A 15,269-nucleotide genomic window follows, 5' to 3' on the forward strand; every position below is an offset into this window, starting at 1 on the left:
GAGAAGCTGCCCCATCCCTGCAGGCTCTAGTTATTAGGTCTACTCAGACTTTGAGTCCAGCACTCAGTAAGCAGAGGCAGGAGGATCTCTGTAAGTTCAAGGCCAGGCTGGTTTACAAGAGCTAGTTCCACGACAGCTTCCAAAGCCACAGAGAATCCCTGCCTCAAAAAAAACAAAACAAACAAACAAACAAACAAAAAAAACCCAACTGTGTACCTTAGAGCCTGTTTCCTTTTTGCCAGGGACTCACTAAGTAGCCCAGGCTGACCTTAAACTTGGGGTCGTCCTGTCTCAACTTCCTGAGAACCATGTCTGGCCCTAACAATACTTTTTATCTCTCTAAAGTTGGTAGTAATGACCTTTGTTGTTGTTGAATTTTTCCCTTTCTTGACCTAGCTAAAACTTACCAATTTTGTTGGACTTTTAAAAGAAAAGCCATGCATATGCATCACACATGTGGAGGTCAGACACTTTTGGGAGTTAGTTCTCTCCTTCCACCAAGTGTATTCCAGGGACAGACCTCAGGTCATCAGGCTTGACAGAAGGCACCTTTACCATCTCACCAGCCTGAAACTTAGTTCCAAAAGATCCAGTCTGCATGTTTTATTTTATTTATTTATTTTGGTTTTTCAAGACAGGGTTTCTCTGTGTAGCCCTGGCTGTCCTGGAACAAGACCAGACTGGCCTTAAACTCACAGAGATCCACCTGCCTCTGCCTCCTAAGTGCTGGGATTAAAGATGTGGGCCACCACCACCTGGCCAGTCCGCATGTTTTAAATTGCTGGGTTCAGAATAAGAATGGAATTGTCTTTTCATGGATTGATAAAGAATATAGTCACCAGTTAGGTTAGGATAGGCATCCTAATAACCAGATCTCGGCATTTGGTTATTATTGACCCTATTACAAAAGACCCTGACTTCTCAAGCTGGTCATTTGTCTTCTTGGTTCTTACCACCCCACCATCAGAAAATAAAAGTGCAGTGGGCATGCTGGAAAGACCACTGATTACCATGATGAGATTAGTGTCTGATGAGTACTGCTATGCATGGATCTCACAGGTCACAAGCCCCAAAAGGTAGAGAGGGATCCAGGGACACATGCCATAGCCAGAGGCACTAACTAAGTGCTGCTCACACTTCCTTTTGTCAGGAATTAAGCTTCTCCAACATGTCACAGGGCTTGTGTCTAGTGGTCCTTGGGTTCAGAGCAAGAAAACACCAACTTTAAGGTAGGAGACGGCATTTTTGGTCCTGGCTGGTATCTCTCTGGGACAGGATGCTCTCCACCTTTTACTGTCCAGGTGGCCACTGTCCCTAGAGGAAGCATTTCTCTGCCATCAACCCATCGGCTTTGCTTGGAGCAATTTGGATTACTCTGTGTACGCTGGCTCCTGCGGTAGTCGACCTTCACTATCTGCTTTACTAGATTTGTATCACCGTGGACATGCACCTCTAAGTGCCTCTGTCAGGGTGTTCCCAGAAAGCTTCACCTGAAGGGAGAAGACCGCCTTGAATGTGGGTAGCAGCATCGGTGGACAGGGAGGGTTCCCGATGAATAAAAAGGAGAACATGAGCTGAACACTACCATTCATCTGTGTCTGCATCCTGATTGTGAATACAATGTGCCTGGTTCCACCTCCATGCTGTCCTGGACATGTCCAGCTACCTGTTCTTCAACTGTGAGCCACAACAAGCCCTGCTTTCTTGAGTTGCCTTAGTTAGGGATTTGGTCACAGCACTGAGAAGAGTGCCGAACTCAGCTCTGTTCTGCAAGCCTTGGCCAGCACCGGGGTGATGATAATGAGGGCAACAGTGGCGAGCAAGCCAGTTATCCTCCTGGATTGCTCCCTCTGCTGTGGGATTAGGAACAGATCACAACATATGCTCCCACCCCCACCCCCCAGGACAAGTTTTAAGAGGCACACGATGATTCATTCTGTGCATTTCACCTTCACAACAGCCCTGTTGTGAAGTGAGTGTTATGGCGTGTCCCGATGGACCGGAAGGAGAACAGTGTCGGGCCTGATTCTGGAACACACAGCAGCTTGTACAGACTTGTCCTGACAAGTCAATGAGAGCACAAAGCCTCTGGCAATGTTCAGGATGCCCTTTGCCCTGAGGACGACCTGTGCTCAGGCAGCACAACTGCAAGCTCAAGGCCTGCCAGGACCTATGAGCAAGGCACATGAGCAGCTCTCATTTCACCATATCGTCTGGGGCCCGGGCAGTACAGGGGACTAATCTTGCAATGTTGCTATTGCCTTGTATCTATGGCTATCACAAGTGACTGGAGGGCAGTGCCTGGGCAATGCTATGAAACTTCCTTCCTTTTCTGTTTTCACATGTCCACTTTTGTGGCTGTGGCCTCCCTGGGCATAAACCACCTATCCTGGATACTTGCTGGCTAGGATGCTGGCCTTCCCAGGTTCCTCTTCCTTTTAGCTTGTTCCCAACACACCCAGTTCCTCCCAGTATCTCCAGAGGAATAAGGCCTGCACTCTGGGTGCTCACCCATGCTCCATGTCCCCTAGGCTTCTCTCTCCAGCTCAGACCTCTCTCGGGCTCCATGCCCCTCTGTCCAAATGGCTGTGGTTAGCACTTCCTCCAGCCAGCAGGCCTCAGAGGACACACCTCATCTTCTCGCTAAAGCCTGTTTCTCTCCTGGGAAGGACATCACTACCCTAAGCACACATACACATAAAACAGCAAAATTAAAAATTAACAAAAGAAAAGCAGTCAAGACTGCTGAGACTGGAGGATTGCTGCAAGTAAAAGGCCAGCCAGGGCCACAAAGTGAGTGCCAGGCTAGCCTGGGGATACAGAGTAAGACCTTGTTCAACACCCTCCACCACAAAGTATTTGACATGACTGACAAAGTACACATGTTAGAAGTAAATAATTTGATATGAAATCATTTGATGTGATCCCAGCTATACTTGAATATATAGAGCTACTTACCACTGCTAGGCATGATGAATGGTAAAGCTATGGGTAATTTCTAATGATTTTCCTTTAAAAATTTTGATTATTTTATTATGTGGCATGGCATGTGGAGGGTGGGGCAGGGTGGGTGGGTGCTTGTGCCGCAATACATGTGGGGACAGCTCTACGGAGCTGGTTCTCTTCTCCAACCTTTATGCTCACTTCAGGGATTCAGGTCACAAGTTTGAGTAGCAAATGCTTTACAGCTGAGCCCTGTTTTTGTATTTTGAAACAAGATCTCATCATGTAGCCCCAGCTGGCCTAGAACTCATGACACTCATGCCTCTGCCTCCCAAGTGCTAGGACTATAGTACCTGGCATATTTCTAAATAACAATGTGATTAATTGAAAATAAACCAACAACCCCACCCTTGTCCTGTCTCTACACAGAGCCACACCAGATGAAGCTCACAGAAAGCGGTGCTGGAGGACTGGCGGCTCTCATCCCCTCTGACACTTACTGTATTTCAGTTCCCAGATGCTTCAGAGAGATGTTCTGAAGGGCTGAGGGCATGGCAGGGACAGGCTGCAAGGCAGCTGCAGCACCCACAAGTCCAGTGGGTGTTTTCACAGGACACAGGAACTCCTCCAGCTCCGCCTCTTGCTCTAGGGAGCCAAAGACAGGCAGTCAATATTGGCATGAACTAGTCAACTTCCTGTAGGAATGACTTAATCCTGGGCTATGGGCTCAGCTCTGACTGACAGTATACAGGGTTGTGACAGCTGCTCAACTAGCAAACCTGATGTTTTGCTGTTGCAGCCTTCCTAGAGACTCTTCACAAACATGCAGGCCTGCAGATTATTCTATATCTCATAGGAAAATGTCTGAAATGTTATGAAACTTGATGTGTCAAGGGGTCTAACCTAGCATCACTTGTAGAACCTTAAAGTAGAAATAACTTTTTCCATATATATGTGTTTGTGTGTGTGTGTGTGTGTGTGTATGTACAAATGTGTATTGCACACACATGCATATGTATGTGCTAGTGTGTGGTGGCCAGAGGTTGATATCTTTCTCAATCTCTCTGCTTTATTTACTAACACAGGGTCTCTCACTGTGCCTAGAGCTTGCTAAATAGATGGTCTACCTTTCCAGCCTGCTCTGGATCTCCTGTCTCTACCTCCCCAGGGCCAGAATTACAGGGGGCCAGGTGCCACACCCACCTGGCATTTACATGAGTTCTGGGGATCTGATAGCTGATTCTTAGGCATGCATGGCAACCCTTTATCTACTGAGCCAGCTCCCCAGTCCTTCTTTTGGACATAGAGTCTAACTAAGTTACTCACACTGTCCTTGACCTTGTAATCCACACTCCTACCTCCAACTCTGAAGTCCCCAGGATTAGAGGTGCATACCACAAAGCTGGGCTGGAAATGAAAATTTCACAACCCAGGAGTAGGCTGGGTAAATCGTGATGCCTCCACACGACTGCCTCATCTCAACTATGTAAAATATGTCGATGAAGAACATAAGAGAAATGGGCAGTGATTCGTCTCAGGGGGTTGAACAGGAGACTGCTATGAGTTCTGGGCCAGCCTGAGGTACATAGTGAAATCTTTTCTTCCAGCAAACATAAAAGAACATACATGGGATATAATAGTAAATGGCAAATGCCAGATTAAAAAATGGAGTTACAGTTAGTCTCAATTACACTGAGAAGTTTCCCAATAGACTCTACACAGGTTAGGGATTCTGCCTAGATGCACGAGCTCCTGGATTCAAGTCTCCAAACATCAAAAAAGAAAAGAAAAGAAACTTCTTGATCTGAAGAGTGACTGGAACCTCCCCATTACCATGCTGGCTATAGACTATGCAGATATGAACAAGATTTAAGATCAATTAGCAGCAAAGACTTCTAGTCAGCTGTCATCAGCCATTTGTTACAGGGCAGTTCAAAACTGCCACCTAAGAAAAAGTCACTAGGGTCTCAAAGGTCTTCTCACCACTCACTCAAGTGACATCGACCGAGTTATTTTATGGCCCCACTGAACTGTTTTGTTATGACTTTCAGTCTCTTTATTCTTCAGTGTTTCTTTAGTACCAGTATGGAGAGTCATTAAGTGAAAAGACCATGAGCTGGGCTCCTTAAGGGGATTCCAAGGCATAATATGGATAAAGGGCATGAATTTTACCATATGAATCTCTTTAAAAATACTGTCTGTTTATGCTGGGAGGTGGTGGTGCACACCTTTAATCCTAGGACTCAGGATGCAGAGGCAAGTGGATCTCTGAGTTCAAGGTCAGTTTGGTCTACAGAGCAAGTTCCAGGACAAATAAATGTAGGTTTCATGCCCTCTGCCATGATAAAGGTTATTCCTAATTAAAGTAGTCAGTTGGTAAGAAGTTTAATATCTGATTTTTTCAGCTTTCTGGGTAAATTCCTGGATTTTGAAGATAAGAAAGAGCAAGCTGTGCCATGACTCACTGTTCTGGAATCTGCATGACCTTTACTATGTTAGCTTTTAAATGTCTTGAAGTTTTTTTTGGTCTTGTCAATCTATCTCAGCTATCTTTTTGACAAAGGACATGCCCTTATAATTGCATACAGCTGTACAAAGCAGTATGGAGAGCCTTTACTTGATTTAATAAATGCTTGGGTACTGAAACAAAAAGTGTGATTGGGATTGCATGATTGGATTATGAATGAACAGGCTATTCTCAATTTATTGTTTTCTCACCAAATTTGCTACTTTAAAAATGTTAGGCCTAGTTTCATAACTAGAAAACAAATTTAGAGTCATTAAAAATAGGAAATTACAAACAGTACTTAGAGAAATATTAAAATCATACTCCTAAATATTAAAAAGTAAAGATGTTTTACATTGGTATACAATCCAAAATACACAAAAATAAAGGAAGACGTCCATCTAGAAGATGGTGAAGGGATACCTTTTCTTCTTCTTCAATGTTCTGACAAGAATTCTTCTAGAGAAAGTGACTTCAAAATTTTTAACGTTAAGGTAAGTTTCTACACTAAAAAACATCATCTGAAGTATAAGAGGGAGGATGTGGCATGTCTGAAAGTTAATAGGGAATGTTACAGAAAGTGGGAAAGGGCCAGGACCATTCACAGAAAGACACTTTCCATATGGAACCCTTATCCTGAAGGAGTGAAAGCTTCAGGGGTGTGAGCTAGAGAGATGGCTCAGCAGTTCAGAGCACTAGCTGCTCTTACTGGAGACTAGAGTTCAGCTCCTAGCACCCGTCTGCAGCTCATAACTGCCTATAATCCAGCTCCAGGTGACCCAAAGCCTTCCGACTCCAAAGGCATCACACTCACTTGGAATCACACACACACACACACACACACACACACACACACACACACACACACGTAACACAAAATAACCTTATGACTTTAGGGGTGGGGAAAATTTATCTGTGCATGACATCTGTAAAGAAGGTGTGGGCATAAAAACATTCACCACTATGGTGGTGATCACGGGAGCTGAGCAGGGTGGGAGTTGAGGGTGGCCCACTGGCCCAATAAAACCTGTAATTACTTAAGCAATAGTGAGTTCCATATTGCTAATTCCCAGCAGGCTGGTCAGTTGACTTGGCAGCAACACTCAGAGCCATTCTTCTGAAGCCTCCTTTCTATTCCCTCTCTCCCCACACATGCACTGGGCTTCCAGGGAGGGCTGGAGGAAGTGAGATGGAGCAAAGCAGCAGAATGCTGAGGCCAAGGAGCAGGTAAGGGGAGAAAGTCATGACTGAAGACCCAGGTAGGCAGGAGCTAGGGCAGAGAGCTGTTCTGGGAGGAAAGACAGTCCTTCTACCTCAAGCCACAGCAGTAAGTCCTTGAGGGCCGTGAGGGTTGGAGCTGACTGCATTAGGAGGGAGGGCAAAGAGGTAATGCATTAGTGACAGGTCCTAGCACCAGAGCTGAGCCTGTGGACAAGGACCAGGGTGACCAGATGGGAAGGCCATGTATAGCTGGGGGCAGGGTCATAAGGAGTAGGTGTGCATGTGTGAGGGGAGTGTGGGCCTATGTGTATACATATATGTATGCATGTATGCATGGGGTGAGTGTAGTGTAGTGTGTGTGTGTGTGTGTGTGTGTGTGTGTGTGCGCGTTTATTGTTTGTTGATCAGCAAAAGCCTGAAGTACTAGATCTGCTTTGGCCAGGCCCTGTTTCCACAGGGAGGGTCCCGTGATCTGTTGGAAATTCTTTACACCAAAACAAGCAAATGAAAACACAGGAAGGCTACTCTCTACCCTGCGTTCTTAGAGGTTAGAGTACACAGAAATAGAAAAGGATAAGACCCCATAGTGTGGACTCCAACCTTTCAGATTATGAACAGATTCAACATAAAATGTTCTTACTCATTAATACTTTAATCACCTTCCCTCTCTCTCACTCAGAGCAAACCAAATCAGTTTCTCTCAGACTTTAGTATCCTAGTGTGTATTTCTTTTGCAGTATCAGGTCTTCTACACCTCTCTGCCTGCAGTCCAAGATCAACTCTGTGGCTGTGTGTGTGTGTGTGTGTGTGTGTGTGTGTGTTGTGGGAGGGGGTGCATCAATAAGGAAAGAGCAGCTTGGAGAGGATAAGGTCTGTGGGAAAGCCAAAGCCAGTCGGTGACATGAACTCAGATGCAATTCAGCCATTATGCCCTTTCACTGAATTCTGTGGCTCACAGGGGCAGAATGCGGTTTCTGAAGTAGGGGTGCCCCAAAGGCACCACCTACTGCAGAGAACTAAAGGCACAGGCACACGGAGTGGCCTTACTGCGACAAGCACTTCCCTCTGGAGATATATTCGACGGCCCAAGGCCCTGGCTCCTCTTGCCTGAAGAAAGGCCCCCAGTGAGATTATCATGCTAGGCATATCCAGCAGCCCTCAGACTTCTCTTGCTTTGGCACTTGGGCTACCCCTGCACTACAAGGAAGTCCCTGCCTATACAAAAAAGGGCCTATGCCAGTTGGTTTCTGCTTCTATGGTGTAGCCCTAAAAGCCCCCTCAGCTCTGAGGTGCAAACATGTAAGATGCAGTTTGAATTTCCTTGCCAAGGAGCCTCAGCTTCCTCCTATAAAATGAGAATAACATCTGGAAGACTAAGGATTAACATGCTAGAGCAGTGTTAGTAAATGGGAATTTTGGGTGGCAGATATTTATGAATGTCCCCTGTTTACTGTGGCTTCCTTTGGCAACGTGTAATTATAGGAACCTTGTCAATTTTCCTCTGATTGTTCTTGGCTCTGTGAGGACTGCTGTGTAGGTGAGGTATAAAATAAATCTGGATATGTTAAAAAGCTGTAGAGAACACAACTCCAGATTGTTCAAGAGTGTGCTGGAACTTTTTTTTTTTTTAAACAGGACCCAGCCTCTATGAGTCAAAGTCAGAAGTTTATCAGGAGGCTTGCATAGCCTTCTGCTTCCTCAGGAAGGACAGGGAGGGGCTGAGGTAGGGCAGCATGCTCCAAACAGCTAATCTAAGGATCAGCTGCTTATCCAAGACTCCAGAAAGCACAGGAGTCAGGCATAGTGGTACACACTTATAACCCCAGCATCTGGAAGGTTGAACCAAGATGATCACTATGAGTTTAAAGCTAGCCTGAGCTACACAGTCAGACTGAAGCCATCCTGGACTACAAAGCATGCAAACAAGCAAGCAAGCAAGCAAGCATGCAAACACAGACTGCATAAAGGTTTTTCTGTGTGTGGGGGCAAATATGTATGTGTGATGTTAGAAATTTCCACTCAGTCCCTGGGCCCAGTAGGGGTAGGCTTGCTAGAGGATGAAAGGGTGGACAGAAGGCAAAGTCCGTACTTCTGCTTCACAAATCTCAGGCCAGTGCTCTCCCTGAGACACCACCACCCTGGTTATAGGACCACCATGTTGCCTGCCCCACAAGAAAAACAATGCTAGCCCCAAACAGGCCTAGCCATGTGTATGGAAGCAAAGCTACATAACTAAGAGCTTGGGCCTGGTCTGGCATGATGGGGTTCCACACTGTGCCTCTGAGCCTAGTTCTTCACATTCCAGATCAATACACACAGAAAGCAGGCTCTCTCCTGTCTTTGCTCTGAAGTTGGCTATGGCGACTGTGTTATCTCAGGCTATAATTTTCCACATAGGCAGGGCTGCCTGGCTGTGTGGTGATGGCATGAGCTATAGTAGAAGGATGAGTGCAAAGAAACCCTTTAAAAGCCTGCTTGAAGCTGTATGGTGGTGTGTGCCTGTAATCCTAGCACCTAGGAGGAGGGGGCAAGAGGTTCAGGAGTTCCAGTTAAAGACAACAAGAAGCAGATGTTATACAGTAGAGATAGACTGTTTGTGTGGGTGTACTATTACAGTAGTAACAGTACATAGGTACTATTAGGATAGCAATAGCATATATATGCTATAGCATATAGCATATGATAGCTACAGCACATGCATGCATATGGTAATAATAGCATAAGTATGTTACTGTAACTGTAATACTACTAGTGTGTACTACGACATGTCCTATGATAGTGTTAACATGCCCGATATGATAGTAAAGCATATATGTGCTTATAGGTACTATGATGACAATAAGAGCATAAATAATGTGTGTGTCTCACACATAAACATGTGTCAATAGTGCAGCTACCATGAACTAGGCCTGTGTACCTAACATTACACTTTACAGTACTTTTCTTAGTCATAAAGTTCAATGTATTTACTCTCACATTCACCCTGCAAATTACTACTGTGTCAGGGCAGACACCAAGGACTAGGGACAGAGGTGACAAAGAAAAGGTTCCTATTCTTAAGGGCTAGTGGGTGGAGACTAAAAGGACATTGGTAATCAGAACACCATGTGACAGGTCTCCCTGCAATGTTTGAAAAAGTGTCATGGACGTATACTGAATCTAGATGGTAAAGTCCCAGAAGGCATCTGAGGGGAAGCTGAGGAGATGAGGTAAAAAGAGCCTTGCCTTGCAGAATAAGCAGGGATTTACAGTGCATGAGAGGCTGGCAGAAATGTGGTGGCATTTGGGGGATAACCCTAGTCAGTGTGTAAGAACCTGCCCATCTGGGTGGGTTTGCATTTTAGAAAGCCCACTCAGATTACAGGGGACAGGCTCAGACACAGGCCTTGGTAGGGCACACTATCAAGGAGAGGATACTGGGGTTTTCTAGCTGAGAGATCTAACCTAGGGAATGGCAGTGAGGGGACCTGGAGCTGATGGGCAGTTCAGGGGTAAGAGACCCAGGGCAGTGCCCAATTGGATTGACTGGTAGAGGCTGAAGAAGGGTGGGGGTGTGGCCTGCTGTTGTGAGAACAAGTGGGCACACATTTGGTCATCTAGAAGGGAGGGGGAACCCTCAAAGGCAGGTGTGCTCAGGGTTGGACATGTGAAGTTCTACTCTGGCTAATGAACTGGCCTGTCGACTGAAGTTGTTAGACACTGACTCTGTACTGGGACCTGATGTGTGCTATTGCAGTGGCAGCCATGGGGTGGTCCATCCCCATGCTGAAATCTAACAGTCATGTTTCCAGCCACAGCACAGTGGTGGGACAAAGTGTGACTTCCAGGTTTCTCCATGTTAAGACATTCCAGAACATGAGATAACAAAGCTTCACTTAAAGTAAATTGTGATGGCTCAGGGTTATTATCCTAGTACTAGGGAGGTAGACTGAGAGTTTTGAGGCCAATCTGGGCTACACAGCAACAACCTGTCTGTCCCCAAATCCAAGGGCAAAGAAGTGCTTGGCTGGCATTCATGAGGTCTTGGATTCAACCTCAGTACACACACACACACACACACACACACACACACACACAGAGAGAGAGAGAGAGAGAGAGAGAGAGAGAGAGAGAGAGAGAGAGAGAGAGAGAAACATATCAGCCTCACTTGTAGGTAACATGGGACAAAGAACTCTGATCTCTGAAAATACCAGGGTTAAAGTAACAGATACTTTAAATCATCCCCAAATGCCTAAGGCATTACATTATGCGTCCTCACTGAACCTTCTCACAGCTCTGGGCAGGTGTAACTTCCTGAGATGTCCTAGGGATATTACAATGTTCTATTGAGTCTGACCACATGCAAAAATTGTTCTGTTTGAAGTATACGGATTCAGCTAGGGCTCGGAGAGTGCTAAGATGGGTATACCACTTTATTCACCTCATTTGGTAGGGAAGGAAACTAAAGCTCAGGCAGGCTTGGTAATTTGCCTGAAATCACACAAGGCTGAAACTTGAACGCAAGCAGCCTGGCCTCAGAGCCCATGTTCCTGACCTAATCAATCCTACATTCCATTCCTGGTTCTATTTCTTGGCAGAGGGTTCCTCCCATGCTCCCAGCAATAGGGGAAAGGCCTGGCTATCAAATGCTTGGGTATGTGGCAGGAGGCCAGCCCATTGGTACCTAGCTTGAGGTGCAGGGTGGACTCATTCCCGGACTGGCCGGCAGCAGGGGTGACAGGAAGTGCAGGTGGGCTGTTGTGGAACTCCCAGCGCTTCATCTGTAGCTGCTGTAGCCAGTATAGCATCACTTGTTTGGTGGCAGCCTGAGAAGCACAAGCATTAGTTAGTAAGGTCCCAGGCCTGCAGGGTGTCACTTAGCATGGCCTTCAGGGATCACAGACGTTTAGGAACTCTGTCCTGGCCAGAAAAAAAATCATCAGCACTGTGGGTCTGTGTCCTCTTGTGTAACATCACGGTCAGGCTCTGGGTTCCTGCCTATGGGCTCCTCACATCTCTGTGCCTCTGTTTCAGTTGTTTTGTGGTGACAATACAACTTGTGGTTATGAAGACAAAGGGAAGCAGAATGCTCAGCACACTGCCTGGTGCGTGACATTCCCTAGACAGAGAAAGAGGGGTGCCATGAGAGAGAAAGGAATGTTGAATTGTGACCTGGAGGGGCCCAGCGACCGCCACTCTCCTTGTGTGACATCTCCAACTCCTAGCTGCCTTTTTGTAGGAGGAGGTGATCCCACCCATTGCAGGAACATACCAACTCATGACTACGAATCGGAACAGGAGAGCCACAGACACACTATGGTTAACATGCTAGAAACCTATACCACTCTGGCAAGTTAGCAGTTAACATCAGTCATGACTTTCCCAACTAATAGCCCAAACAGCTGTCTTATGGCCTTTAGCTTTCTGGATCTTCTAGGGAGAAGGCAGGAGTGACCGGCCCTTTTCACAGATGGAGAAATAAGTGGCCCAGACCTGTAGTGGCTATGGCAGGCTGGTTCAAGAACTAGGTCTTTTCGCTGTAGAGTGGAACTTTATCTTAAACATAATCTTAAAGGCATGAGCTTATGTGAGCAGATGATGGGCAGCTCACTGGAGCAGACAGCGAGCCTCATGCATGGAGCTGTCCACAATCAAGGCAACAAAAGAACGGCAAAAGGCTACAGAGCAACCAGGGCAAGCTCACTCTTTCAAGAGGGCCCCATATAAGGTGTGACATGGGTGGGGAGAGAGGTTGTCACAGTGAGCTTCAGCTGTCAACATGACACAAACTAAGAGTCACCTGGGAAAAGAGAACCTCAACTGAAGAATTGTCCAGATCAGATTGGCCTGTGGCCATGTCTATGATACAGGAGAACCCAGCCCACTGTGAGTGATACTATCCCAAGGCAGGTATGTCTGGACTATATAAAAACGGAGCTGAGCAGGTCTAAGAGAGCAGGCCATTAAGTAGTGTTCTGCTATGGTCATTGCTTTACTTCCTGTTGCTTACTTCAGTGATGGACTTGGATTTTTGTCAGTAAGCCAAATAAATCCTTTCTTCCTCCAAATTGCTTTTAGTTGTGGTATTTCTCAAGGCAATAGGAACTCAACTAAAAGAGGGGTATTTTTACGAGAGTCCCTTGGCCTGTTATGCAGATGTCAATAAGACCAGCTTTTTCTTTTCATACTCTGTTCCTCCAAAGCTTTAATTGCTCTTAGGTTTCACCCTGACCTGATAATCCCCAGTCAAACACAGCACCTCAACTCATTTGACATGCTTACACTGAGCAACCACTCAATGTCAGAGGCTCTGCTGACACCGGAGAGCCTGCGACAGCCAGTATGTGTGATCCTGGTTCACACTGAGGTTCATGAAGCAGCCCTTAGATCTTCTGGCCAGCACTTACTTCAGATGACATAGATCTGGGCGTCCTACAGTTTCATCACCATAAGGGCTCTCTCTCCTGTCAGCACTACCCCAATCATGCAAACAGACAGTCACCCTCTCTCCCATCTACTGCCTAACACCCCTCACCTTCATCTGTCTTTTCTCCAGGGCCACAGCCCCTGCTCAGCCATCATTCCCTCCTGACTATTTTCTGATGGGTTCTCAAGACTGCCAGTTTCCTCTTCCCCCAATACGTTCTCTGCCAAAGGGCCAGGCTGAGCTCTCTAAACCCTCTAATCTCATTATACCCCTTTAACCTACTGGATAAAGTCCAGGCCCTTGTGCCTAATTCATCAGTCTCTCCACCTTCACCTCCATCTTAGGGCACCTGTGGCTTGCCTAGACACTCATGGTCACATTGTGTTTTTCCATCTTTTCCATCATAGGCTCCCTCAGCATCATTGCCTTTACCATTTGCATGCCAAAAAGCCCATCGTTTCTCTTTCAAGTGATGCCTTTCTGAAAAGCCTCCCTCCTCATTTGGAGGAGCTGATCCCTCCTGTCACCACACTCTTCCTGTCCAAACTGTTCATAGTGTTTCCATCAGGCATTTAAATATGCCAGCCAGATTCCCCATCACAACTTAATACTGTTTGAGAACAAGGGGCAGAAGCAAACAAGTCAGACTTATTCCACACCCAAGAGCCCAGCATGGAGCCAGACATATGTGTGGATGAATGGAACAGTAAAAACCATGTGCTGAGAGGCCCTGTCCACAGCGCTCGGCTGATGGAGGGAACAGAAGACCTAAGGCCCATATGACTTCTAAAATTCCCTTCTGGCCTAAAAATCTGGGTTCCCATTATTTTAATGGCACCCTCCCCCACAGCCTAGTCAACTTGCCACACCCTGCCAGGAAAGGAAAATTCAAAAGGTGGGCATCCTAGTATCTGGTCAGCTGCAGGTTGGGTGGGGGCCACAGGGAGATGGATCCAGGCAGTGGGAAGGAAGACCTTCATCCTTGCACTCTTTCTGAGCCTCAAGAACTAAGCCCGAATCTGTCTTCCCATTTACATGATGGGACACTTCCTGTTAACAAGGTGGGTTCTGACCTGGGGCTCCTGGCACTGAGTGTGCACATGTGTTTATTCAAACAACATTTTCTAAGAGCTCACCAGTTCAGACATGCCTTGATGAACAAGTTAGACTGATCACTAAACTTACATATTTTCCCTCCTAACCCTGGCCCATGTCTGCTTTCAATCCCTTTGGCCAAACCACCAAGACATGAATCAGATCCAACCTCAAAAATGCAACCGCAGTAACTTGACTGCTTCAGTACCAGGGAAGTAAGTCAAAGAAATTGAGTAGTTAGGCACCACCAAAGTAAAGTTTTGATACAGCACTGGAAGATTCCAAAAGTGGATCACAACGTTGTAAATGCCCAGTCTGAGACATATCATTTTTTCTATGATTCAGTCTCTTGGTCCATAAAATGAGTCTCTCACCCTTGCCCGGGGGAAGGCAATAAGGAAATGGTGTAAAGGCTCTGTGAGAAAGCTTCAGGCTTTGGGCACACGGTGGTAATCACTGTCCAGGTCAATTTACGGTGACCATGCATCTGCCCTGAAAACTCGCTGGAGCTGGAAAAGAGGGAAAAGTTCCATTTACCTTGAGAGTAATAACCCGGTTGGGAGTCTTGACCTCGAAAGTGCCCTCATCCTCAGCGTTCGCCTTGCAGTCAAAGACAGCACTGGAGAGATCGATACTGTCCAAGGGGTTAGCATCCTGTGCGGTGCGCGAGTAGTACAGGTGACACTTACTCTCGTCGTAGAAGAACCATCGGCATTTCCAGCCCTTGATGGGCCCTTTGCCTCCAAACTTACTTAAATACCCACAGAGTTTCTTGGGGACCGTGTTTAGGGGCCGGGCGCAGCCCTCTGAGTCTCCGGGAGGTACCACCTCGGGCTCCCTGGCCGAGCTGGGAGGCTGTGTGGACTCAGAGGGGGAAGGCGTGCACTCGGGGGCGTTCTCCATCACTGCCGGCTCACTGCACAGGCACGCGGCACCGGAATCTCTAGGATCCGGAGGGCACCTGGGAGCCGACGGACACCTGGCTGGGGCGGAGCCGGTCCGGCCCGGCCCCCAGAAGAAGGCGGCAAGCCCCAGTCCGCTGCGAAGAGAGTGTCTTAGACACCTGACCGCAAACCCCGCTCCCGGCGGCAGGCCCCG

General features: G+C 46.9%; 1 protein-coding gene across 1 annotated transcript in view; it reads right to left on the bottom strand.

Annotated features, from left to right (window-relative positions):
• Tbc1d2 (TBC1 domain family member 2) overlaps positions 1-15,269 on the bottom strand; it is a 44,755-nt gene extending 29,486 nt beyond the window's left edge. Inside the window, exons 1-3 of the mRNA XM_051187750.1 lie at positions 14,709-15,269; positions 11,334-11,475; positions 3,444-3,588 (exon numbers count right to left, since the gene is read on the bottom strand). Coding sequence (XP_051043707.1) covers positions 3,444-3,588; positions 11,334-11,475; positions 14,709-15,074 — 653 coding nt within the window. The 5' untranslated portion in view covers positions 15,075-15,269. The remainder of the gene's footprint in view (positions 1-3,443; positions 3,589-11,333; positions 11,476-14,708) is intronic.

Source organism: Phodopus roborovskii, unplaced genomic scaffold (assembly GCF_943737965.1).
Source record: "Phodopus roborovskii unplaced genomic scaffold, PHOROB, whole genome shotgun sequence".
Classification (NCBI taxonomy): domain Eukaryota; kingdom Metazoa; phylum Chordata; class Mammalia; order Rodentia; family Cricetidae; genus Phodopus; species Phodopus roborovskii.